Consider the following 27,787-nt stretch of genomic DNA (forward strand, 5'->3'; position numbering starts at 1 on the left):
CACATTGGCCCCTGGGGAGGACTGGGAGGAGGGATGCAAGGGAAGAAAGCTCAGAAACACCTCGCAATCTTCCATGAATCTGGGCTGTCTGACTCCCAACGCTGTGTCTCCCAAGTGTACAGTCACTAGTGTGATTAGCCTTTAACCAACCCTGTTCTCTCAAGAAGAGAAGTGAGCAAGAGCATTACTTTTGCAGTATTTTCCCACATGCAAGATCCATTAAGACTTTCATTTACCATCACATCTTCCCTGTGAGGTAGACTGAGAGCCACGAGCTGCTCAAAGGCCACTTGGGGCTACTTCATGCATTGCTTTTTCCCACACTCTCTGATCTGCAGATTACTTAGCCTGAGGTTTCTCCTAACCTGGGTGTGATTCCCAAAAGCACATTCATGATTTTCAAAAGTAATGTGGGAACTAATCCTACAGCTAAATCAATTTTCAGACCTCCTTATCCTGAAGGCTCAGAAAGGGTAGTGACAGATTAAAATATACCTATAAAACACACCCAGTTCTAGTTTTGCAAGGTGCCTCAATTACTAGCCAAAAAAAGGTGAAAGCAAACAACGAATCATAATTACACTCCTTCAGTAGTTTTGTCATGATTGTTCAAGAGATGTCCAATAACTTCAAAATTACTAGTTTCACACAAAACTAGCTAAAAGCACTTGCAAGACTTCTACCTGCCACCCAAGGGCCCAGTGCATATTTCAATCAAAGAATCAGCCTTCTAATGTGTTGAAACACATTTTTACTTCATATTATGCATGACTCAATTCAAATATCTTGCCTGCTAAGTTCTGGTATAATTATATGGTCATTTCGGACATAATGTTCCCAATGCTGCTCTGGAATGAACTGTGAGCTTGCTTACTCTCTCTGCCACTTCTCTCTCTGATTTTCTGGGCTGATCAAACCATAGTTTGCTGTGCTTGCCGCCCTCCAAACAAGAATCGCAAACAATGACTTGATAGTGTTTGATGATTCAGATGTAATACAGCAAATGTTCTGTCTGAAGTAAAAAGTGAAGGGGAGTATCTGGAAGGTCGGAGCCCAAGCAGTGCCTTTCCCTATTTTACAAAAACTAGTTTGAGTGACTGGTAATATAACAATTGGAACAGTGTTGTTCAATGAAGTGCACACTCTTTAAAATTATTTACTTGCTTCATGGAAATTAGCTAAAGGAAGGGGAGATGGATTCTCAGATGGATTCTTTTGACAGCCAATTAACTGGTATTACAAAAGCGAAGTGATAAATGCACACCTCTTACAGTGCAAGAAACCAAGGACCTTACACTGGTTTTCATAAATGAACACGTGGCATTTAGATGCCACTTAGATACCTTCAAATTAAAGCTTACTTGGATACTTGTTTGAATTCTGTTGAAGCCTGTGTATAGGGGTGCCACAAGTCAAGCTGTGGAACAGGAGTCCCCTAGTACTGCTGGGAATGCCTCCTCACCCTGTCCCAACCCAGTTGAAGCAGAAGATGCCACAGTTCATGGTACCAAGAGCACAGAACAGAAAAATTCAGTCAGGCTTCAGGCCTGGTTCTTGAGTGGAAACTGCCTTGGTCACCCTTTGGGATGATCTCTGCCAGAAGAAAGACAGGGTAGTGTGACCTTCTGGACCTCTCAGTGGCTTTGGATGCCACGGTCTCCTTCTGGATAGGCTGGCCGGGCTATGACGAGTAGGGGGAGGTACTGCATTGTGGTGGTTCTACCCCTACCTGCCTGGTCAATTCCAGGAGGTGGAGCTGAGGAATTACTGCTCTGCACCATGGCAGCTCTGCCATGGAGTACCACAGGTCTCTCTTTTATCCCCTGTGCTATTTAGTATCTATATGAAACCACTGAGGGAGGTCGTCCAGAGGTATGGGCTGAGGTGTCATCAGATCCAGGTGAGGCAGTGGCAGCTCTGAATCTGTCTCTGAGCTTGGGAAAGGGCCAACACACTGGGGCTTGATCCAGGCAAGATGGAAGTGTTGTTGGTGGGTGGTTTGTCCGTCCAGTTGGGTGATATTCAACCTGTTCTGGATGGGGCTGCACTCCCCCTCAGGGAAAAGGTTTATCGTTCAGGGTGCTCCGGGATCCAGAGCTGCCACTTGAGGCACAAGTGGACTCAGTGGCAAGGCGCACCTTTTATCAGCTCAGCCACAGCCCTTTCTGGACACAGAGAGGCTACCTACAATCTCCATGCTCTGGTCACATCTCTTTTGGGTACTGCAATGGGGCGTATGTGTGGCTGCCTTTGAAAATGGTCTGAGACTCCAACCGACCCAAAACCGGGCAGCGAGGCTGGCTCATAAGAACACATTATGCCAGTCCTTTTTCAGCAGCACTGGCTCACAGTTGTAGTCTAGGTCTGATTCAAAGTGTTAATACTAACATTCAAAGCCCGAAACAGCTTGGGGCCTGGTTATCTGAAAGAATGTCTTGTCCTATATGTACGTACTTGGAAGCTTCTAATTCTCATTTCCGAGCTGATGGCAAACCATGATTTAAGAAGGGGGACATCATTCTACAATTAAAGTATATTTATCCATAGTTTGGCATGAAGCCTGAATTCAGCCTAATTTTTAAAGAAATAATAGCAATAACACAATAATGGAAAAAACTGCTTGGCAAAAAGGGAGTGAACTCTAAAGGAATGAAAATATTCCATCCTGCTGGTTTTGTAAAGCACCTTGGTGGGTGTAAATAATTTCTAAAGTATTCAAACTCTAATGGAATGGAGTCGTGTTCTTTTTTTCTATAAATTGTTGTCCATCAAGATGGACCAACAGTAGCACAATTTGTGCAAGTATGAAAGGACTGAAGTGGCCTGATACAGAACTTGTATAGTTTCAGCCAAGCAAGTTGCAAAATAGGATGGAACAGCCACTGGAAAGCAGAAATAGTTACAATTTCCTGGGGTTAATTATCTATTGTTGTGCTAATATTCACTGAGAAATTTGCATGCTTCAAATTTGTTCCTTAATGGTGCATCTTAGTCACCTATGCCTCCCTCTCACTGCAAAATTGTTCTTGGGTGAAATTTAAACTGTGCCATTTCCATGTCGGTTTTTATGAGAGTTTTTGCAAACTATTTTCTAACCAGCCTGCCTGCTCAATGCTCCATATGTAGCACATTCTAAATAGGAGCTTCTGAACCACAGAATGGGAGACTGACCAGTGCAATACAAGTTTTTTAAAAGGATCTCAGGGGGATTCAGAGAACTACAGGGTGCCTAGCTTAACATATGTTGAGGGTACAATGGATGAAAGTATTGTTCAAGATAACATTAGGTATCATACAGAAAAAGAATCAACATGGCTTCTGCATAAGCCAAGTCCTGGCTCACCAACCTTTCAGAATTCTCTGAGTGCATGAATATACATGTCAACAGGATGAACTAAGGGACATCGTCAAATATCCTGAAAGTTCAAGGAAACAAAGTCCCTCCACAAAGAATCCCAAGCAAACTTAATAGTTGTGGAATGAAAGGAGAGGCCCTCCTGTTGATCTGTAACTAGTTAAACAGTAGAAAACAGAGAGTAGGAATAAAGGCAGGTTGCTTACCTGTAACTGTCATTCTTTTGAGTGGTCACCTGTGTATTCACATTATTTGGATTTGCACTCGCACTGAGCCGAGTGGTGGGAGCCCTTCCCCTTCCTGTTCCCAGGAAGCAGAGAGAGAGGCTCCAGTCCATCTGCTCAGTTCCTAAGGAGACATTAAGGGGGCTATGGTTGAAAGGATGACGGCAAGTAAGGCTTGCTAATCAATGATCAAAGTCCATAGGTGTGATGCACAGAGACCATGAAGAAGAGATGGCAAATTCTCCCAGTGGTCTAAATAGTGAGGTCCCACAGGAATCTGCATCAGGATTGATGTTTTTCAACTTATTCATCAATGATCTAGAACTAAAGGTGAACAGCCAAATGACCAGGTTTGTGGATAACACCAACTTACTGAGGGTGGGTCACAGAAAAAGGATTGTGAGGAACTTGTAAATGATTTCTCCAAACTGGAAGAATGGGCTCAAAATGGCAAATGGGGATCATGTAAGCCAGTATAAAGCAAGACAAAGGTTAGGGGGAAGTAACTTCAATAATAAGCTGCTGGGATCTGAACTTGCAGAGACTGACTGAGGAGGTGATCTTGGAATTTTGGTGAGCAGCATATTGCAAATATTGACCATTTAAAAAAAAAGAAGTAAACTCCATGATGGGCATTATTAGGAAAGGAACCGAAAGTAATACTACCAACATCATATTGCCCTTTTACAAATCCATAGTGCAATAGCACTTAGAACACTTCTTCAGGTGAAGTTCTGGTTATGGCACCTGCAGGAGGACACAATGGAGCTGAAAAAGGGCACAAAAGGGCAGCTCAAATGAAAAGGGGCTGGAGTAACTTCCCTATGAGAAAAGGTTACAATAGCTGGGATTATTTAACTTAGAAAAGGGTGAGCAAGGGGAGACATGACGGGGGTGTCCAGAATTATGCACTGTGTGAAGGATGTGGAGACATTTTTCTTCCTCTCTCCTAATATTAGAACTCGGGGTCATCTCATGAAACTGATTTCTGGGAGATTCAAGCCAGAAAAAAGGAAGTTTTTCATACAGCACACATGGAACTCACCTCCATGAGATGCAGCAACGGCCACCAATTTGGATAGCCTGAAGAGGGGTCTAGACAAATTCACAGAGATCAAGGCAACCAAGGCCTACTAATCCTGATCCCTACATGCTACATCCAGTGTAAGAGACTATATGCCTAGTTACACCCGTTGCTGGGGAACATGGGTGGAAGGGTGCTGTTGTACCCATGCCCTGTGTGTGGCTTCTCATGGGCAGCTGGGTTGACTGCTATGCAAATAGAATGCTGGACTAGAGGGACCCATGGCCTGATCTTTAGTTGGGCCCATCTAGTAATATCATTCTGAGGTCAAAAGAGTCATAAAAGCAACTATCACAAAACACAGATCATAACAGGAGAAATGGCGAACACATGACGGCTGTGCAGCCTGAGGAAGATTTTAGGATTAACAAGACAGGTTTGGTGCACTCCCAATGCTGCACAAGTGCATGCAAACACAACTCTGGAAGGCACAGTGCTGCTACAAACAGGAGAGAACAGGTGATTCGAAACTGTCCCCCAAATCCATAATCGCCTTGCAAAATGTACAGTTATTCCATAGTTAGACCTTTAAATCAAAACCGTAATTACTGAAGCTCTTAAGTCGTTCTCTGTAAGGTGGATATCTAAGTATATGGAACATTCGCAACAGTAGATTCCCCCACCTCCCGCCAGCCTTTATGCCGGTACACCGTGTTGTGCTCTTAGGTATTTCAGCTGCCGCTGAGCCATAAAAACGAATCTATAAAACCTACTCACCTGTAATAGCTTGTATGAAAGACATAACAGCAGGAAAGGTATTGTGGTATTATTTAAAACATAAGAGCTATTGACATTTGCTTCTATACTTAGATTTCTTCATTGTTAGAAAGGACTTAGGTTTAAAGGACTAACTATACAAGCTGTACCAGGCCAAGCTGCAGCAGATTTATACAGTGCTGTAGATTTATATGAATGAAAGAAGAATGTCCTGCTGGACATATGTACAGGTTTATAAGGCCTTGCCTTTGTGTTTAGTAACAGGCAAGACAAAAATGTCAGTTAATATAGAGTCTGTCTGAGAGGGTAAACCTATCTGGGGTGTACCACTTCAAAATATCCCCCCGATCATATAGAGTTCACACACACAAGCTGCGCAGAAGAGTTCTTTCCTCCTTTTCTCTGTCATGCTCGTTTTCTACATACAACTGATTTGCATGGTGGAGTGAACACCCACCTTAAGTGGTGCTCATCCCTGATACAGCTTTGCCGTACAGACTGAAGCAGCATAAACCAGAGCCAAAGTTCGTAGAGGCCATCTGCCACCTTGTTCAGCTGAAGCCAGGAGCCTGCAAATAAACCCCTTTTCACTGCAAATATTAGCGCCAGTGCCGCCCTAATCAAGGAACAGAAGGAGACTGCTGCTGCATCCAACCAAAGGCCTACCTGGGCAGCATCTTATTTCCAGCATTAGCCAGCCATGCACTTCTGGAAAGCGCATGAGGAGCACACAAGAGCAACACCCGTCTCATCAAAGGCATGCAGCCTCTGGCCCTGGAAAGACAGCCCTGTTTACAGGGCCCAAAGAAACATGCTCCTCTGATTCTGCCACACCCTTGTGGGGACACTTGGGCGGGCTCTACATGTAACTCTTTAAGTGGGTAGCAGAGATGATCAGTGAGCAGACTCTTCCCCAGGATGTTTTTCTCCCACACAGCTGGTCTCATCTGCATCAATTGCTGCCATAATTATGAAATTGGTTGTTCATATGAAGTGGCCCAGCGGGGCCTGTCATTTTTAAATATGGACCATGTTAAGAGCGAATCTCCTGCTGATCATGGAACACTCCTCGACATACAGAAACCTTGCCACTCTAGAGACTTGCAGGGGAAAGTATGTGGATCTTAAACTGCTGTGTACAAGAACACCTGGATAAACAGGGGCGAGAAAAGCTCCAGTCAAGAATAATGGCATGCTTCTTACAGTGAAAGGGGCAAGATCAAGGGGGACAATTCTGCCGATTCCCTTTACAGAACCATGTTTGTGCAGCAGGAGAAACTGTAGGATGAAGAGCGTCCTGCACTGCCACTAACAGAACATGCGTGAGTCGCCATGAGATTTGTCACGTGCAGTAAAGGGAAGAACACTAAAATAAACTACACTATGTGGTTACCTCTATATCTGTTATCCAATGGCACTGCCAAAAATTCTGCTGTGAAGATACTCAAGTTAAAAGTCACCAAAGTCAGAGCAAGTCCTGGATTGTTGCCCAAGCTCAGGGGCAGCATTTTCTAGATTTTAATTACTTTACAGACTTGATTAATTTTAAACGGGTTCAGGTTTTGCAATGGAGCAGTCTTGAAAAAGTCAGAGTGCTCACTTATAATTCATTCTATAGAAAATCTACTTCCAATTGTATGCATGTTTAGATAGAAAGAAATCCTACTGATTTTTTTCTGTGTGTCTCAACAAACAAAGCCCAGGAATTTACAATGGATACCAGAACTGAATGAAACGTGCAATCCTTCTACATAAAAATGCACTTCTGGTAACTTCAAGCTTTCTTTATTTCAGAAGTATTATTTAGGATGCACATGGGATCATTGTCTTGCTGCTATTATTAAACAGCTGGGAAAAATAAATCCTTGCCAATTCACTGTAAATCGTCTGAAGATCTACCAGATTCAGACTGCTCTTCTGATCACCCCAGTGGATAACAACTTTCGTCCTGCCATACCAGAACAGCAATAGACAGGTTTGCTAAGCTAGTGTATGAGATTTAGCTTCTCCGATTATTAGCAGTGAATGGTATGAAGCAGCCTCAAGTCTTTTCTACACAGAATCTCACCTTGTGCTCCATTCTTAAAGGTAGCCTAGGAGTAATTTTAGATTACAATCCATGTTTTAATTAAAAACAAAACAGAACAGGTATGTTTCTAGTTATCACAGCTGTAGACACACATACAAGTGAAAACAATCTTAACAGAGAAGAAGCAATTAAAACAATGAGCAACTTTTATCAGTTTTCAGCTCCAGGGAATCTCAGAGTTGTGAGTCAAGATGTCACATGTGTGAAGAATTTCCAGAGGGGTAGCTGGGTTGGCTAATTTGTTAAACTTAACAAATGTTTTGCGGCATAAATGCGCACAGAATATACATGTACCCGATAAAGGGGGCTCTAGTGCATGAAAGCCTATGCCAGAATATGTTGCTGATTTGTAAGATGGTAAAAGACTCTTTGTTGATTTTAGAAGAAAAATACTGGGAAGAATTAGCACAACATGCCTGACTAACCTGCTATGTATTGAAAATTACAGATGCAACTGACAGTAATTAGGTGCAACTAGCAAATTAGTGTTCCTCCAGCTTGTTACATATTTCTAATAAATTCCTGCATGCTAAACAAGATGCTTGCAAGGACGGAAGATTTCTCCCTGCAGTACAACCATTCAGTGCCTCCCTCTGATCCCGCAAACCCAAAGCAGAATAAAACAAAGTAAGCACTGCTGTTTGCCCCAAGGTGTTAATGCGACTCAGACTACTGATTCATATGGAAGATCTCTGTGAGATGAGCAGTCACAATTTGCCAGTGCCAGGGGCACTGTTAAAGCACCACTCAGAAATTAACTGCATGAATTAACATTTGCTGCATTTCTGCAGACAGGTTGAACTGAGGACTTTGAACCCATGGACTTCCCCTGACATCTCATCCATGGGTGGCAGTGGGGAAACACTGCATTTTCCACCACTAGAAAATCCAGATTCCTTCTGATACTGCAATAAGTAAGTCAAAATAGCGCTCAGCATTTCTAAAGTACTTTAGGGCATTCAAAGGGCTTCACTCGCCTCTTAACACCAGCCACATTAGTCGGAGCAGGTTTTAGCTTCCCCATGTTGCAGCTGAGGCAAACTGGATGCCACTTCCTTCAGGTGCCGGCTTCTAGTTCGCAGCAGAAGGGAGAAGTGAACCAGGGACCTCCTGGTTCGCAGTTCAGAATCTTCATCACTACGCCACAGTAACACTCTCTATGCAAATCAGGTAATTAATAGCATTTTGCAACTTTCTCTTATATATTCAGTGTCCTAATTGCATAATTTTGCTTGGGCAACTCTGAGTGGGAGAGTTTCCTGCCCAAGATAGGAAAAAAAGGTTGAGATTCAGAGAGATGACAGGTGTTTGAGAGCACGTGTGTGCGTGCACATATATTCGTATGTTTCCATGACTGTGCAGCGTGTTCTCTCCCAACACTTTTGCACATATAAAAAAAGATGAAGTAAAGGCCTGTTCATCCTTTGTACTTGCTTGACTAATTTGATGAATTCCATGGGGTCCTGGCACCCATATTAGTAAAACAACTATAATTAACTATCAAGTATTATCAGTCACAGGTTTAGAAGAGGTCACCGGGGCCACCCCTCTGCTCAACACAGAAATCCAGAACTAGAACATTCCAAAGGGTTAGCATGCTCAGTATCTGCTTGAAGGTCTCCAGCAGGCAGAGCTCAGCACTCCTCCAAGCAACAGGTTCCATGGTCAAACTGCTCTTACCATTCCTAATGTTCAGCCAAAATCTACCCTTATTTAAATGCTCACTCAAAATTGTGGCAGCTTTTCAGGTGCTTGAAGACCATCTCTACTCTTCATCTTTTTTTGCCAGATGAGCCACGGCCTGCTCTTTCAGCCTGAAGGTTCTCTTTAAAAGCTCTAAAATGCGCAAGCATGATCCCTTGTGGTTTGCCACTCTTTCAGAAATGGAGCATCAATTGGTATCTCCCCATACATACAGCTGAGGTGGAGAACCACTTCTGGTCTGAGGGCCAAACTGGCCCCATGCTGGGACACCAGAGATGCATGTAAGCGGTGGATGGGGCGACCACCCAAGGCAGGCAGATTCACTGGTCATATGTTACCCTCTCCAGATTTTCACATACATGTGCTACTCGACTAGGAACGTCACAACAGCTGAGTTGTGCAGAGATCCCCTTCTTTATCTTCAGTGTGGCCTACATCTGATAAACTGCTGAGCATCCAACCTGAGCCAAAACAGTGTTCAAGCATTTTTATCACAACTTTCTTTTCATGAAAAAAATGTTAAAGACTACTTATAATCTAATTACCATCTTCAAATCAGTCACAATGAAAATTAACTAACATTTGCTCCTATCCATACCCAGTGGAATATGGTGGTTAGAGTACTGGACGGGGGCCCAGGAGATCAAGGTTCCAGCCCTCACTCATCCATGGAACTCACTGGGTGACTTTGGGCCAGTTACTCTCAGATTAACCTACCTCACAGGCTTGTTAGTACAAGGATAAAATGAAACTATGTAGGTTGTCTTGGGTTCTCCACAAAAGGATAATGGAGGGATATAAATATAGTGCACTGTAACATAACATAACAACAACAATCTGTTTCTCTCACTTTTTCCTTCACACCAGGAAAATTTAGATTGTATGTTCCTAGGGGATGTGTATTTTTCCTGCTCAGTTAAAATACTGTCTTAAATAATGCTCTTATATAAAACATTACCAGAGGGGTAGGGTAATGTCTATGTTGCAACGAATAATTTTGTCACACCTTAAAGACAAATCAATTCATTATGGTATAAGCTTTCATGAGCTTCTAAGTGTCTACTTCACCAGATACATGATGATAAATCATTAATTCTCTGCAATGAGAAATTATAAAGGCCTACTGAAGTACAGTCATTAGCTTAAAACTCAGATTCTGCTACTTTTCAGTTAAGTCGGATCCTAAAAACTAATTAACTTGTCCACTTGCTTTTCCTTACAGCATTTTAGTAGCCTTGAATTCATAAAGTGATGTTTTTCCAGTCACTAATGGAGGGACAGAGCACAACAGATTGCTTTAAAAATAGCAACAGTACAGGGACTGAGGCGGCAGTTATGCACAGCAATTGCTATCTCACAAAGACTTCTAATGCATGGATCGTATGTGGAAGGAAGAACATGCAAACTCCACAAGCTGATATTACCGGAGTATCAGGATAACCTCAAGGATTCTGCTTGTGAACTTGGGATGCCAAACAACAGGATAGATTGTCTTCCATATCAATGCCATAACTGTTAGGATGTTAAAAGATGACAGCTGAAATGTCACCCAACTAAGTGCAAGCCTTCAAAATCTGGAGGGGTACAGTGTCAGCGTGAAAGGATCACGAGGCTGTGCGAATTAGCCTTGTCTCCTGGCCATGCCTCTCTCCAGCCCCACATTTGGAAACTCAGAAGGGGGCTACCTGGTTAGGCCTTCTCTATATATATGGGAAAGAATTTTACAGGCCCATGATCACCCCCATGGAAGAAGTCCCTGTCCTTCCTTTTTTTCCCTTCCCTTGAATACACGCCAAAATAAACAGTGACAGGAATAACAGTGCTGGTAGCCTTGCAGACCGTCCATTTGAACACTCAGGCGTGTTAGGCGAGAGATGAAGAAAAGGAAGAAGGGGCACAAATGTTCTCACCCCAGTGCCAGGCCACTAATAATAAGTATTTGCTTTTCCAGCAAGGAAATTGGAATAGCCTACAGAGGCTATTCAAACAGAAGGTATCGCTCCTAATCCCTAGACCAAAGAATGAATGCAAGCAATGGGGAATACACAGTTTCCTTTGGTACACTAAATAGGAAGGGGAGAGAAATGTTGACAAGAAGAAGGAACTGTGGGTTTGTGTTTCCTGGGCCTGTTATGCTGGTGCACTACCTGTTTTGGAGGGGGCTGAATCTGTCCTGGAAAAGGAGATGTGCACCTTGAGGATACATCTTGATCTAATGTTGCCACTAGGGGCTGATGAGGCTTCAATGGCTCTGAATGCCTTTTTCTGGCATTGATCAGTTCAACTGCAACCTTTCCTAGATAGGAGTAGCTTGGCTATGGTGATCTGTTTAGACATCCTACAGGTTTGTTTAGTGTCATGCATTATAAATAGGGATGCCTTGAAGTTGGTACAAATGGTACAAAGTACAAATGTCAAGTGCTAAAATTTAGACTTGTTTACCTAGATGGAGCCATGGAATTACACTGGTTGTCCATTCACTTTGGAATTCAATTCAGGGTGCTACTGCATACCATTAAAGTTCTAAATATCTGAGGAGACTCTTTGCCACATTTCATCTATAGAAGAAGTGCATTATTTATGTCCTAAAGAGGGAACCTTCTCTGTTGTGGCACCCTGGCTTTGGAACACCCTCCCAAAGGCACTTGGCACTCATTATGCCATTGATTTAGGCACCCAGTTAAAAAGCTCTTTTATTTTCCCAGTAATTTTACATTACTGTATTTTCAACTTGTTATAGTTTTCCTCCTTGCTGAAGCTACCGTTTATTAATCCTTCATATATTAATTCTAATTCTAGCTACAACAACACCACCACATCCAAATCCACCTAAGAAACAATTCACACCACATACATGCAAGCAAGGAGACAAAAAGTGTAAGGAGCTTTTCGGTCACTTTCATCCACTGCATCTCAGTTTTCATCTTCAATCTGACATCTCTGAGGGCTAATTCAAATCATACTGTAGGGCTCATATTTCATTACAGGTCAATCCTTTTTGTTTGGACTCAATTTGCACGTATCAATTCACCATCACGCTCAAATTTGCTACCATCAAGAGTAACCTTTTAAAGCACTACCTTATTTCAAAGAAAAAATGAAGGCTTTTTATGAATGAAACCATTTTTAAACTCTACTTTCCCCAGTGACCACAAACCATTTTGTTGAAGCATCCACTGAGGATCTGAGAGTGTGGTGTATGGGTGGACAGCTATGTCACCACACACGTTTTCAGAAAGCCTCAACAACTTTAGCGTGGCTACCACAATAAGACAACAGGACTTACTTTCTTGAAACATGATGGCAGGTTTTTGTTTTCTATGCCAATGGAAAGGTATACTCTCCTAGCACAAACAAGTCCAACTCTCACTGCAGTTTGAATCATGCATTCAAAAGGAGTAACTTCACCAATCTAGAACCCAAATAGTATTGAATAGGCAGCCCAGCACCTCCTGCATGCTTTGGACTGCAACTCTCACAATTCCTGACCACGGGGCCATGTTGGTTAGGGCTGATAGGAGTGGTGGCCTGAAGCTCAAGGATATATTTCCCTAAATAAAACAAAGCCTTTATTCTATGTAGTGGGGCCAGAAAAGGCATGAAACCTTGGAGGTATGTTATCAATCAGGACAAACAATACCAGTTTCAATGGACGACCGGTGTGATTCCATATACATGGAATGTATAACACTGGGGGAATGTATAATACTGTATCATACTGGGGGAACATGAGATGGGTTGTGCTGGGATCTGCCCCAAGCACTAGATCTAAATGGATTTCACATTCAAAAGTCTGAACTGCCATTGCACTAAGGATGGCTAAATAGATTTTCCAAAGTAACATTCAGCAACACATTTCTTTTTAAAAATGGGGATAAGAGCACTTAAAAATCCAGGTGGGTAACATGACGGTCCCAACACTTGACAGTTGCAAAACACAAGGGGCTGAATTAACGTTAAGTACCATCATTATCTCAGTGTGTTTTGAGAAGCTTCCACAACAATATTCTTTCTGCCCAAGAAACATTTTGGCAACAATTTTTCTGAGGTCTCTTTGGCAAGTTTGGCAGTTGAGCTGCGCATTATGCATACGAAATGCAGCCTTTATGTAGCAATGAATGGCCCGAGACAACAAGCCCAATGCGTCCCCCATGAAGACAACATGAATCCAAAGCCACTGAAGTTCACAAAGCTATTCAGCAGCAACACCTGATCAAAGCTAGGAATGGAATCCGGCTGGGTCAGTTTTTGGTAAGTATGCAGATAAATAGATATAAAAAGCTTCTGCGTGACTGCTGCACTGGATTTTTGGTTGTGCTTCCATCTCTGAACTCAAACATTATAACATGGCCGGAATACATTATTGCGATGATTCTTTTTGCTTTGAAAAGGTAATTATCGGTTACCCGACCCACCATCAACTACTGTCTATACATACATGTATTTTGTGATTATTTGGTTGGCCAATCAGACACTCCACTAACATGGGCACACAACCAGAAATAGTTCTGGATTTTAGCCAAAGCCAAAGCAAAATCCACCACTGCTTTGTGATTCCAACTGGACCGGTGGAAGTAAATATTCAGTTACGCAATAGGGCCAAGAAATATGTTTTCAGGCTGATAACAAGAAGAGGCATTTTTAAAATCTTTATATACAAGAGAGAGGGGCTGTAGAATCACCTGCTGAGGAGTGCGCACCTCAAAGGACAACTAAATGGAATCGAAGAAAAGAACGTGGAACAAAAGGGTTAGGGAAAAGGAGAGGAAAGGGTGGGGATCAAGAGAGGAGAAAAACAGTAACTGTGCTTGAAAAGGCAGTGGGAGGGGGCCACCGGAGGAAGGGAAGGGTGCGACAGGGATGGACTGGTGCAGAGCTAGGCCAAAGCACTTGGGCTCTGGTTCAGGAATGCCTGCCATTCCACAGTCCATGCCCACACGTCCGTCGCAGGCCTGTCCACCCACCAGGAAGGGGAAATTAAAACCATCCTTTCCAACTACAGGAAAAAACAACAAAAAAATAAGATGACTGTTCAAACCAATGGGAACCGGGGATTAAGCCTGAGAGTGCCCAGATGAGTGAGGTAGAACCAAATGGGAGTTTTAGTGGGGGCGAAGGGGAGGGGGAAGAGGGAACGCCATGTGGCCAGCTTTGTGTATGAAATCCTCATTATGGACATGAAAGCAGCTTTTGCTGCTTCCGGTCTGCAATTCCCCCCAGGGAGCTGCAAGACCCGGTTATCTGCTTTCACTGTCAGAGAAAGATTCACAGACTAAGACTGTGCGATTAATGGATGAGATTTACAGCATTACTGGTGGGGATAGGAAGGGGGGAAAAGCTCACTGCGTATGTGCAAGGACAAAGCAGAAGCCACAGTAACGTCAAGGAACACCTACTAGAAATTGCAGGCTGTTAAAACTGGCTGACCTGAGGGAGGAAAGAAAAAGTTTGAAGTTGCTCACTCAAATGGTGGGCCTCTGGACCAGGGAAGTGGGGATTTTTAACACCCACCACTGGTTTCCAGCTGTTGTGGAAACCTGCCAAGACACTCACTCATGAGCTGACAGAGTTTAGCATGTACAATGAGCTGGTGCAACTGTCTTCAGGGTTCTAATTGTGTGGGATATGCTTAGGTTTTACAAAACTCAGCAGAAAAGGCACTGTATTGAAGAACGAAGGGAGGCAACCAGACGGGCTCTGCCAAGCCAGCCTCACAGAACCCCCATTGCTATTTACTCTCTGTTCCAGGGGCTTCCAGTTTGGGCCTGTCATGGCGTCTTCAGCTGAACTTGAAACATCTCCTCCATCCTGCGGCTGATCTTCACAAAGAGCAATTCCAAGGGCAGAGTCGTTTATTTTAAGCCTTTCATTTTTGTCTCCTGTGGTTACCTCAGAAGTGGGACTGTCAATCCTGCCTCGGGCCTAGTATAAATTCTGCCCACGCAAGTCAGCACAGACCCAAGTCTCCAAAGAAAAATTGCCAACTGTGTCAAGCAGTTAGCTATTTTAGCCCCTTCCCCTTTGCATTTATGCCAGCAGAGTCAACATGTTACAACATACCCTGCTGCAGAGACGGGCTCTCTATCCAGTGCCCTGGAGACTAAAACCTGGAAGCAGCTTCCCTCAGTCTATTTGGGGACCATGACTCCCAGACTGTGCACTGGAAAGCACTGTAAGTAGATTTGAGCATGCCTTAGTTTGAGAGATGGCAGCCAAGCCCTGGACTGGTTTAAGTATTATACAGAGCTTGCCTTAGTCCACCCACAAGCACAGGATCTAGATTGCCTGTAGACAAGCAGGATATCCAGAAAAAGTCAGAAAAGCAGGTATCTTTGTCTCTTTCTGCTGCTTGTTTCTCCCTGGTAACTGAAAGCCCGGCAGAGCAAGAAGCCAAAGGCTTGAGGAACCCAAACTGTGAAGGGAAAGGTACCCATTTAGTGAATACCAGTTAAAACACATTCAGGCAGCTTAATAAGATTTATTGCTGTGAAATGAGCCGCAAGACTTCTGCATATGAAAGGCACTGTGCCAAACGCAAACATCCTAGCTTCTCTTATATAATGCGCTACCTTCAGGATCAAAGCACAGAGCGTGCTGTCCATGACGTATGTCATTAATGCCATGTATGTATTTCCAATCACATTCTGGGACAAAGCACACAGCTGACTTTTCATTGAACTGGATCTGAGGTGAACTTTCCAACCTCACTCCGCCATCTTCTGCCCAACCCATTTATTGAAGAACACAGCATTCTTGCTTAAAACTTAAATGAACTGAAATTAACCCCAAGCAATTCACCACTAGGGGACTATTTTTAAGGCGGAAAGAAAGTTTCTCACCCTACTAACTGAGGGAAGATGCAGTTCCTGGCGCCCACCCCCTCAAGCCAGCGCCTGCTTTTGAAGAAAAGGGAGCGTGCTGGACAGAGTGGCGAAGCGCCTCCTGGGGCTTTGTACTGTGGCACTAGAGAACAAGGAGCTTTCTCTTGCACGTGGCTCCAATGACAATGGATGGCTGCTAATGAGAATTGCCTGGATTTAAGTTATCTATGTCTTTAGCCAATAAATTGTAAGGACCACCGCTGAAGGGAGAGTAATGAAGTGCAGCTGTTAGAATCAAAGCCCGTTTCTAGGCCAAGGCGAGTCTGGGAGAGGCTAGGGAGGGTGAACTCCTCTGGGACAGCAGTATCTTAAAGGAAACAAGTGGAAGAATCCCAGGGCAGTTTTCATTAGTCTCCCAGACACGTTACCAGAGCATTCTTAAAGCGGGAAGAGGGGAGGGCATCAGCTCAAATGCCTATGGTGCCTCTCATTAATACACAAATGGGTCCCACGGCTCCTTAAAAAATGTGCTGAAATCCATATGCATACACTCTGCCTGCCCTGTGGCTGCCCGCTTCACGAATGCGGATGCAGCAGGGAAGAGAAATCATCCACTTTCGCCATAAAGTGCTGCAAACTGAAGTATGAAACAGACTTTCATTTTTTCAAAAGGGGTTGCAAAGACTATCAACTTACAAAACTGCCACGAAAGAGGGGTGAGGGTAGGGAAAAATGAGGAGACAGAAATGGGGAAGAGTCAAGGACAAAAAGATAGGGGAGAGAAGAAAAGCAGCTCCTAAAGCAAGGGGACAGAACCAAGACACTGGCCTGGCCACCAGGGATAAGTAACTGAAACTGGTGTACGGAAATTTTGGATTTGGAAGTTTCTGGAGTCTACTAAGAAGTTATTTCTAGCTTGAAGATAAGAAGCATGATGCTGGACCTGAAAAGGGTTCATCCAGTCCAGCATTCTGTTCATTTAACTCGCTGCCCCGTAGGAAGCCCACAAGCAGAGAAGTAAAATTTCCCATAATTTTGAAGCTGTACTGTAGGGCGAAAAATGTTTTTCCCCCAAGTGATTTCAGAATAAAATGGAACTTTGGGGGAAGTTACAAATATGTAATAGCGTTTTTTTCATGTTCTTTTTGGACCTCAAGTAACCAGTTCACATATAATAATAAGTCACCATGGGTAAATTTCCCACGGGATTTCTCAGTGTTGTGACCACCACCATTTTCAGTGCTCAGGTTGCCTTGCAGCTTCTTGTTACATGCAAACCTCGTGAGGGTGAGCTATTGGGGTAGCTGATGAACAAGCAGGAACTAGGCAAACTTGCTGGCCCCCAGACAGCCCTTCTGCCAAACTCGCGTTTCCTGCATCAAAGGTCAGCACTAGTCCTGCATATTCCACCTACCACTGGCTGGTAGCAAGCCAAAGCTCCCTTGTCCAGGCTTGTTTCTACAGCCATTCACTACCATCTTGCCTTACCTGGACCAGACTCTCCACCATGACAGTAAATCCCTCATGCCTAAAAAGCAATGCAGATACATATTCTACTCTCAAATCGTAACGGTAGCAACCTGTATCCTTTGTATGAGCTTACTCATGCTTTCCAATGTGAATCAAATAACCAAGCTTAAAATACTTGGAAAAAGTATGTTGGGTGGAAATTAAACATATTCTTGAACAATTTGACTCACTTACTGTCTTATTAAAATCATTTTATTCCCTCTCACTGTTTCCCTGTATTAAAGATTTCAGAAGTACCAAACATTCTCCTTAAACATTTAAGGAGACTCTTGTGCTTGCTTATTGCTCCAGTACATGCTAATGAGACTTAAAACATAAGAAAGATACTCACAGATTTACAAGGATAAAAGTATGTCCACAGGGTTAGATAGACTACTGGGCGAAGAGGCACTTTTAAATAGAACACCTTTACATTTTATCAGTCGGAGGAGGGGAGGTGCTACTTCGAAAGTGGAGGTGACAGAAGCCTTACAATCACAGAAATTTAAGGGACTGAAAAGCCAAACTGTCTGTGGCAAAAAGACAGGGCCAGCTCACCACCAGGCTGGCAAGCAGCACAGTCCTGAACAAACTGCTGCAGAGGTGTGTGTACTTAATGGGTGAGTTCGCTCAATACCCGAGAATAAAGCAGGTAGTGTGGGTTGTTTGTGGAACAACCCACAGTGTGGCTGACAGACAATGGGGGACATTGTGTGTTATTCTCCACCCACACTTTTAAAACAGGGTTTTTAGCAGGGATATATGCAGCCATGAAATCTGCATATGTCCTGGTCTAATAAACAAACAAACCAAAACAACCACCACCACCCATTTCATCAAACCCTGTTTTGAAAGAAAGTCTTATATCTGATCACTGTCAAAAGTAAGTGCTTCGGTAAACAGAGTGGGATGCATTTTCCTGCTTTGCCAAAAGACTCAGCAAAAGGTAGAGGACATTAAGAATTTCCAGGTAAATCTAGAGGATCTTAGAAGAAAATTCTTTACTGCTTTCACAAGCACAGAACTGCTTGTGGTTTCGTTTTGCACTTGACAGATCAGTGTTCAGAAGCTGTCAAGTAAGAGCAATCTGGGTGTGGCTTCGTCAATGGCTCTGGGTGATGCTGGTTTTCACAGGTGGAGCTTATCAGGACACTGAGCAGGCAGAGCATCAGATTTGGACTGTTGGAATTATGCACTTACACACATGCACACAAACAGATATTATTGAAAGCATTTGCACATATTTCTGCTGCAAATTGGTAATTTTAAAATGTGGCAAACTGGAGACAGCCTGCTGCTTTGGCCCTTTGGAACGGCTGTCACTGGATAGCACTCTGGACATTGAAAAAAGCTGTTTTAAAATGGGAATATGCACAGACTGCAAAAGGGGTTGCAATCAGGGCAGTGGAAAGTGAACCAGTGACACTTGGTCGTAAGACCTGCTTGGGCATTGGGTGGAGCAGCTGTCACCAGTGGTAGCCTGGGCAAGCTTGCAAAAGGGGCAAGAACTGGTATGCCAGGTTCAGACAATGTGTCAGCTCACTGCAGGTCCAACAACCCTTTGAGCAAGCCAACAGGGTGGCTTTTGGGGGCAAAATAAGCCACCCTGTGGGTAGTAGTCCAGATTCTCAGAAAACGACATCCCATGGTGGCTAGTTATTACAATAGGTTGCCATGTTATGTGAACCCAGTCAAAGAGACAAAATCTATTCCAAGATAATCCAAAATTATAAAACAACAAAAGTGGAATTCTGCAGCTGAATAAATTAGATACATCAAATCTGATCACAGTTCTTATTTTATAATTATTTTCTTCAGGGGAGGGGAGGGAGGGAGGGGAGGGGAAACAAATAGCAACAATAGGTTTTGACATATTTACTAAGCAGTTAAGTTCTAACACAAAACACATTGTGCATAGGATTTTGTAAATATTTCCCAAGTTTTGAATGTTCTGCCTTCACATTTTCAGCCTTTTCACCATAGTGATGTGGGCTACCAATTCAGCATTCTTTTTTCCCACCTAAGTGCAAATTGGGATTTGCAGAATTTCCTAAGCCTTCATGAACTTCACTAAAGTGCCTTGAGGGGGACACATATTGCTCGCCCCCATGTTAAATCACGTTCATTTGCAGGATTACAAACACATCTGCTATTGCCCATACAGAGATGCTACTACTTACTTTTTCAATGGCTCTATAACTGTCTTTTGGATTTGGTTCACCTGGTAGAAAAAGAAAAAGTAAGATTAACTAAAGCTGACACAGAAGACCCATTTTATTTAACACATAGGCCTGCAAGAAATTGTAGCACAGCATCATCTCCTGAATGGGATGACTCCTGTTCTGGGTTCTAACCAGCTAGCCACACTCTTTTTCACACTCCTTGGTTTTTCCTTTCCAACTGATATTTGGCATCTTGTGAGCACTGAGAATGTTCAATCTTCACAGGGCTGTTTTGGCTTGGGTTTTGCATCTGCAACTCTGGGATTTCCCCAAATGTTCTCTCTTGTTTTTCAGTGGTCAATGTTGGCTCCATTTACAACAACACTTACCACTGCGTTTGCTTATTAGAGAGCATGCTGTAAGCAGAGTCTTAAGGCAGGACCACAAGGTAAGCAGTAGTAATGGACAGATGTACAGGGGATGATACTGCATTTATATCCTGCAATCAGGGTCTGGGGCTGGAATGTGGGTGGCCAGAGACAAGAGAAGGCAAGAGCAACAGGGGCACTAGGACCAGGACGACAGAACCCCAGGCAAGACAGAGTCCAAAGAAGGGTTTAAAGGAAGGTCCAAGTCGTAGGCCGAGGTCAGGAACCAGAAGAATGCATGAGGGCAGAGCAAGGACATGATCAGAAACAAGCCAAGGGGTGAGAACCAGACAGAGGTGCAGGTACCTTGGACAGGGTAACAGCGGGGGAGACACAGCACGGCAAGATACATGAGACAGCAGGAACCCGATGCAGCAAGGGTCAGGCAAGAAGCAGGAGCTGAGTCACAGCCTGCAGGAAGCCCTGTGTTACTGAGGCAACACAGTGAGGCAGGGTATGGGTCAGGCAAGAGGCAGGCACAACAGCAGAGCAACACAGAAAGGCAGAAAACATAGCAGAAGCCAGGAGCAGGCACTAGAGAAAACAGGACCTCTGTTGCTGAGGCCAGTTCTGGAGGGCAGAGCTTGCTCTTGGAGAGCTCTTCCCCAGGACTCCCAGCTGGCGCTCCGCAGCAGATGGAGAGATCCAGCAAGGCCTGGAAGTGATCCTGCAAATGTGGTGGTAAATGCTCTGGCCCCCAGATCCTGACACCTGCTTTTTAACTCTTGTGAGGAACGCAAGCCAGTTTAGATAGTTGTGTTGATCCTCACAACAAGAAGCATGTGAGGTAGCTTTGGCTGGGAATAGGTAGTTGGCCCAAAGTCACCCAGTGAGCTTCCGCCACACTGGCTCTGGTTGATGCACACGGTAGCATCAAATGATGGGCCTGCTGACGGATACTCAGGTGCCGCAGGTTTCCAAGTTTTGGCTTAGATCAAGCATCTCGTTCTGTCTGACCTGGCCACTTTCCAACTAGTTACTGACTGCACATCTCAGTGCGTGAAGCACACTGCTCTTATGGGCAATTATTTTAAGTCCCAAAGTTCTGCCTAACATTGCCTTTGGCAAAGTCCCAACCACCTGAAGCAGAAGGATTAGGTCCCTGCACTGATGACACCGAAAGCTAGAAGTCTGCAATTTCATTATGGAAATGTATAGGAATAGATCATGCATAATTGCATACATTTATTTTAACTTGTTTACATATGAAGGAGAACAGTGTAGCCTACTGGAAGGCTCACAGGTTGCACTGATATTTTGACTCCTTGCACTGATATTTTGACTCCCCGCTTCAAGCAAAAACCTGTTTTGGCCAGAGAATGATGCTGGTCCATGGCTGACACTTTCCCCAGCTTTGAAAAGGAAAACACCCCTGAAGCCTCTGTAGTAAGCGAGAGGCTTCTGGGAAAATTATCACCCTCCCCCACTTTTAAAGGGATGCCTTCTAGGTTGGAAGCATCATCTCATTCACTGCAAATCACCACAAGAGACTACTGCTAACTCCACAGGAATCTAAGAACTCTCCAGGCTAAAGGGGCCAGGCATCTGTGAAGTTGAATATTTGGGGAACAATTCACAGGTCACTGGCAAAGAAGGTATATACTGCTGTAGAAACCTGCAAACCAAGGAGAAAGGCAGAGAATTTGGTAGTGTGGAAAATCCAAGCAAAACTCGGTTTGAGCCACCACTGCTCAGAATTTTGCTCTCAGATCAGAGCACTAAATTCCTAATCATTCTAACCCATCCCACCAAAAAGCCCTGTGATCTTGAGGCGTGCATCCATGAGCCAACACCAGGCACCGCAACTGCAGCGTGATTCCAGACTTAAGAGACTTTCTGAAATAAAGCCTTTAAAACCCCAATGGAAATATGCAAATACCTGGTGTGTCATTTTGCAGTGAAAGGGAAGCTTTGCAAAATGTACAGACAGACTTGAAGAGAATTGCCTTATCCTCTTCCCTCTCCAGACACACATGCTCTCACTCTCTGAAATGTTACCTTCTCTTGGTTAAAAGAATCCATTCTTTTCATGGCTGTGTCCAGGGCCATCACCATCTCAAGAAATTTGGGGTCTTGTTCACAGAGTGGGTTGGACAGCAAGTCAGACGAGATTTTCACAGCAGACTTTGACATTGCTGCGGTTGGGACAGAACCCAGAAAAAACAAATAATTAATGAATGACAAAAGTCTGTATAATTATTCAATTATTCATACAAAAAGTATATTGTTATCAATCGACAGGAATTTAGGTAGGTTGTGACTAGAGCATCACAGAGAAATTAATTTGAAGACCCTGCTGCCTAATGACTATAAAGTTCTCTCCTTCGTTGGTTCCCCCAATTGTCTACTACTGAGTGAATCTGAGCCTTGCCAAGTGATCAAAGAAGATAATTTACTTACAGGCTAAAGCATAATAACAGTTTTGGTGCAAATGGTAAGGCATAAAAGAAATTAGGCTTAGTATGACTGTGGGCAAAATTTGAAATATGGCTATCATAACGTTAGCAGAGAAGCATTTGTATAATGCCTATATGTATTTCGTTTAAAATTCGATCTTTCTACCAATGCACTCAAGGTGCTTCATAGTATTGGACATAAATCGGTCGCATTCAGATGTCATACTGAACTGCCATTCTGTGAGATGACAGTAAGTGCAGCAAGTCTGGAACTCACACACATCCCCTCCAAACTCTTTTGACATAGCCATAAGTTTGCCCTCCCATTTTAGGTTAACCATAGTTTAATGTGTCATCCAAACCCTGGACTGTGATTAATCTTGACTTAAGTTAGTGGAAATAAGCAAGCTCTGAAAGTGGCTTGTTTCCATCAGTGATAGTTAAGATTAGTTAACGGTTTGCTGTTATTGTAGTTCAAGTAAAATGAAAGGGAAGATATACTGGAGGTGGGGAGAGTGTGTGAGCCTACAGATCATTCTCACTGAGAGCTAAGCTCTGTTATCATTTTTGGGGTGCTTTGGGGTGTAAGATGTAGGTACCATTTAGGCTATTGGATTTTCACTTACTTGGTTTCAACTTCTGAGTCTGTGCCTCAATCTTTTTTGATTCTATGGATACTGTATGGCCCAATACATGCTGCCTAGAGAGTGGATTGTTTGGTGGCGCATACATACATACATACATACATACATACATATATATATATACATACAGTAAATAGTTCAAGCTGTGCGGAGAGTCTTGCACCAAAGTGTATTATAATACTGACTTATATATTGCCCTGTTCTAGCACAGGTAAACTGTGCAAAATGTACATGATTTGTACATATTGAGGGACTATAAATATATCACTGTTTTCAGTATTCATCATAATTTCCTGGAATGTCAAGGGGCTAAGGAATTTATTTATACAGGCAGAAGAGTGTTTTCTGAGTTAAAAGAATTTAATGCCAGTGTTGCTCTTCTACAGGAAAAGACATCTGTTGAGAAAAGACTGGGCTCGGGAGATTTATTTCACAGATACATCAACACAGTTTATAGGGGTTGCAATTATAATGCCCAAAGTGACTCTTTTCTAGTTCAGCAGGTGATAACTGATCCTGACAGCTTATTTTATTTTGACTGAGAAATACAGTTGATAAAGTTGTCGTTGTTGTTGTTGTTATTATTAAAAACATTTTTATGCTGCCCCCATTGCAACGAAGCCTCGGGGCGGCTCACAACAGAAACAAATACATAAATACATAAATATTAACCATATAACAATAAAAAATTATTTAAAAACCCCCGGTGCATCTCGGCTAAAAATTTAAAATCCTATAGATACAAATAATTTAACAATTAAAGTAAGTTTTAAATAAAAAGGTCTTAGCCTGGTGCTGACAAACAAATAACGACGGCGCCAGGCGGACCTCCCTGGGGAGCGCATTCCATAGATGGGGCGCCACCACAGAGAAAGCCCTACTCCAGGTACTCACCCTTCTAGCATCATTCACAGAGGGTTCCCGGAGAAGGGCATCTGTTGCTGATCTCAAGGGGTGGGAGGGAATATATGGACGCAAGCGTTCCTTTAGATATCCAGGTCCCATGCCGTTTAAGGCTTTATAGGTCATAACCAACACCCTGAATTGAGACCAGACTTCAATCGGGAGCCAGTCCCCGTCAGCAACGCCCAGTCCCTGTCAGCAACCTGGCAGCTCTATTCTGCACCAACTGAAGTATCCGGACCGTCTTCAAGGGTAGCCCCACATAGAGCACATTACAGAAATCTAATCGGGAAGTCACATTAATCATAAAGTTATAGTTATGATTAATGTGTACGTGCCAACTAATGATTTTCCTTCATGTTGCTTTAACGGATTGGTTGAAATTGGCCAAGATAATTGATTGTGGCAGGGTGGGAGCTTTCATGGAAACTTAGATCCAACACCGGATCAGAGTATGCTGCTCCCCAAACAGCGGTGAGGCTTACATTTCACTTCAGTCTTATATGACAGAATTTGGTTGGATAGATCACAGAAGAATTTTGCATCTGGATAAGCGTAATTACACACTTATTTGCCAGTCCATCAGAACTATTTTCGATTGTATTGTTCCTTGGTCTCCACTTTTCAATTAGACAAATTAAAGCTTGTAAGACTGAAATGCTGGTAAATTCGGACTATGTCCCAGTCTGTTCAGAGCTGCAATTTTCCAATTTGCCTTGTCCCCTGTGTGTTGGGTACTTTGTTTCATTTCTTAGTGACTAGATATCTTAAAATTTAACTTTGCAGGAGGGAGCGTCACAAGCGTTTAAAAAAAACCACAGCACTGCTGATTCTGGATCCAGTAAATGGGAGGACAGCAAAGCTTTTATATGTGGTTAAATTATTGCTTACTCTTTATATAAGAGTTGTTTTAATACAATGAATACCACAACATGAGTTGAAAGTGCTTTATAACCCAGTTTGTAATTACTCCATCCACAAGTTACAGAACATTACATATGGGCTTCTTTCATAGCAGGTAGGATTTGCTTTAGCCTGTTGTAACAGGCTTAGTGGGAGAATGGAAAATGTTCAACTAATATTTAAGCATGCATTTTAAACAGCAGAAATACCAAAAAGTCATTCCTATGATTCAAGATGAGAATGATAGAAAAGATATACACCACTCCTGCAGAAATAAGTTTACCATTTATAAAGCTTTATCTATAGCTTCACAATAAAGTTAAGAAAATATAAGAGAAGAATAAGGATGCAATTATTCCTCATATGCACAGATTCCTTATAATGCAGTTTCCTTTGCTTCCTATATGAGCAAAGGAAATTATGAAGGCAATTACTTATTTGAGTACTGGGAAATGCTCTGGATGGGCTTCTAGTTGAGAGGTATAAAGCCTTTTCTAGATTCTTGGTTCCAGAACAACTTGGTTTAGAGTCCTGTTTTTGAATTCCAGGTCACTCTCTGCATCAAAAAATATTTCCCTTTTTAATGGTGATTTCCAAACCAAGTAAGGATCATATTGTACCAACAACTGATGGAACTTGTTAATTCATGCTATTAAAATACTGACTTCAATTTTACTTGACAGACTGCAGGAAGTGTTGCAAGCAGAATTAATAAACATTGAATGGGGACCAATAACCACTGGTTCTGCTCAGACTTTCTTCCACTTGGGAGAGAGGCTAGACAGGAAAACCTGCGTTCTGCATTGATACAACTTTGCTCATAACTGCGTTGTTATGTACTGTCAAGTTGTCTCCGACTTATGGTGAATAAAAGCTCTCCATGATGTCCCCTTCATGACAGCTCGGCTCAGCTCTTGTAATTTCAAGACTGCCACTTCCTTTATACAGTCAATCATAACAGATATGACTTCTTATTGCTTATTTCTCAACTCTAGGTACCTATTTCTGCTTTGACACAATTGGCTAACTTTTTTTTTTGTAAACTGTCTGGTTATTCAACTGATTGGTCAAAGTCAAAACTGATGGCAACTGGTGATGCTGTTTCTCATGGTATTAGCCAAGTGGCAATTTCAGTACAGCTCTGAGTTTATTAATTACTTGGGAGTACTCATTCCTGGAGATATATTGAGGAATTTAAATACAATAATTGGTTTCAACATTTTGACTGTTTTCTACAATCTAAACAAATGATTATTCCAAAGACTTCAGACATACTGAGTTCAAAATCTTATTCTCTCTACAATTACTATATATTTCAGCCCTAAATTAGATTGCATTTGTCTAACAAGTAATAGAAAAAGTCCCATGTTTTGTAGCAGGATGTATCTTCTTTTTCCTTAAGAGATAAGGTCAGTCTCAGAATTTGAATACAACAATTAACGACATATCAAAAGATATTGACAGAGGAGCATCTTTTAAAGTTAAGTTTGTGAGCTAAGGTTAATACACTGTAGAGGATTATCATACTTTGAACGGTTTATGTTTTGTGGGATCCATTTGTAGGTATGGAACAATTATTTTCAGAAGGTTAACTTTTTGTAAAATGTTCACTCTCCACATTTGAGAAGGATGCTACTTTCTATTAAGGAAGGTAGAGTTGACTTCCCAGATCTTTGGGTGGTATCACTGGGCTGATTTGCTGACCTACTGGTCTTTTCTGCTCATATTAGATTTTTCACCTTTTTTAAAATTTATTTTCACTTGTCAAAACTATGGCTGCAAAAGGCAATGTTGCCACTCTGCAATAAAAAAGTACTTTGTTTTGCCATCCTGGTTAATCTCAAGAGAAACAGTTTTTTTAATTCATTCATGTATTACATCTATATGCCTCCAAAAACTTAAGTACAGAGTACCACCCTCTTTTATATGCTCACAATAACCATGTGAAGGCAATAATCATTGCCTTAGGCAATGAGGGAATGACTGGTGCAAGACCACCCAAAAGAGGACCGTGGCTACGTTCAAAAGTGCATGGGTCACCTTGGTTCTATTATCAGGATACTTCAGTTTTCCAAAACAGACTCCAGTTATAAGTTATACTTTTTCATTGGGGGAGGGGGGTGGAGCCTCAAACACACAGATTTTTGAAAATGTTTCAGCCACAGAATATTTTGTTTGTAATTTCTATTATTTTGCAAGTACACTCCCACATCTGTCTAATCTATGCACTCTTTCCAAGGCCTTGTATGTGTCTGCTGTCCAAGGCAGCTGCGAAGTGGAGTAGGTGGCATACATGGAAACAGACTTGCAAGGTGAGACTTGCGAACAGGCTGATGTGTGCACAGTTGCCAAGGATCAACTGCTGAACGAGGGGCAAAGCAAGTCACGGTGAATCCAATCATTTGCAGGCTAACTTAATGAGCCATGCAAGTGTGGACACTACCTCACATCTGCAGAACGAACTGAAACACAACACGCAGACAGTCCAGAGTAGCTAAATGTTAACTGGAAACTTGTCAGGAACTCTAAGTGATGGCTTGGAGGAAGAACTGTTAATGAATCAGTGCAAATGTGGAGATTATAGCTAACATGTAACTAAGGCCATACTATTTAAATACATCATGTAGAACAGTGCACAAGTAATAGTATCTTTGGAATACAAAGCCTGCCTTTTTTCTCAAAGCTGTTAAGCACTGCTTAGTCTCACTGTAGCTCTTTCAAATTGAAACTAATCGCAGCCTATTTAGCTTCTGCAGCTTCCCAGTAGCTTTGCAAATATTATCCTGCGACAGCTATGACAAGATAATGAAGGGAAGGCAAAGGTTCCTATGCCCCACTGAACAGGGCA

The 27,787-nt window shown here is 42.7% G+C and overlaps 1 protein-coding gene across 7 annotated transcripts in view; it reads right to left on the minus strand.

Annotated features, from left to right (window-relative positions):
• Window positions 1-27,787, minus strand: part of BIN3 (bridging integrator 3) — a 106,754-nt gene that overhangs the window by 20,704 nt on the left and 58,263 nt on the right. For all 7 annotated transcript variants that reach the window (XM_044437531.1, XM_044437528.1, XM_044437532.1 and 4 more), the window contains 2 exons: window positions 22,092-22,228; window positions 19,684-19,724 (listed from right to left, as the gene is read on the minus strand). In XM_044437531.1, coding sequence (XP_044293466.1) covers window positions 19,684-19,724; window positions 22,092-22,228 — 178 coding nt within the window. The remainder of the gene's footprint in view (window positions 1-19,683; window positions 19,725-22,091; window positions 22,229-27,787) is intronic.

This window comes from Varanus komodoensis, unplaced genomic scaffold, assembly GCF_004798865.1.
Source record: "Varanus komodoensis strain SLA01 unplaced genomic scaffold, ASM479886v1 scaffold30, whole genome shotgun sequence".
Classification (NCBI taxonomy): domain Eukaryota; kingdom Metazoa; phylum Chordata; class Lepidosauria; order Squamata; family Varanidae; genus Varanus; species Varanus komodoensis.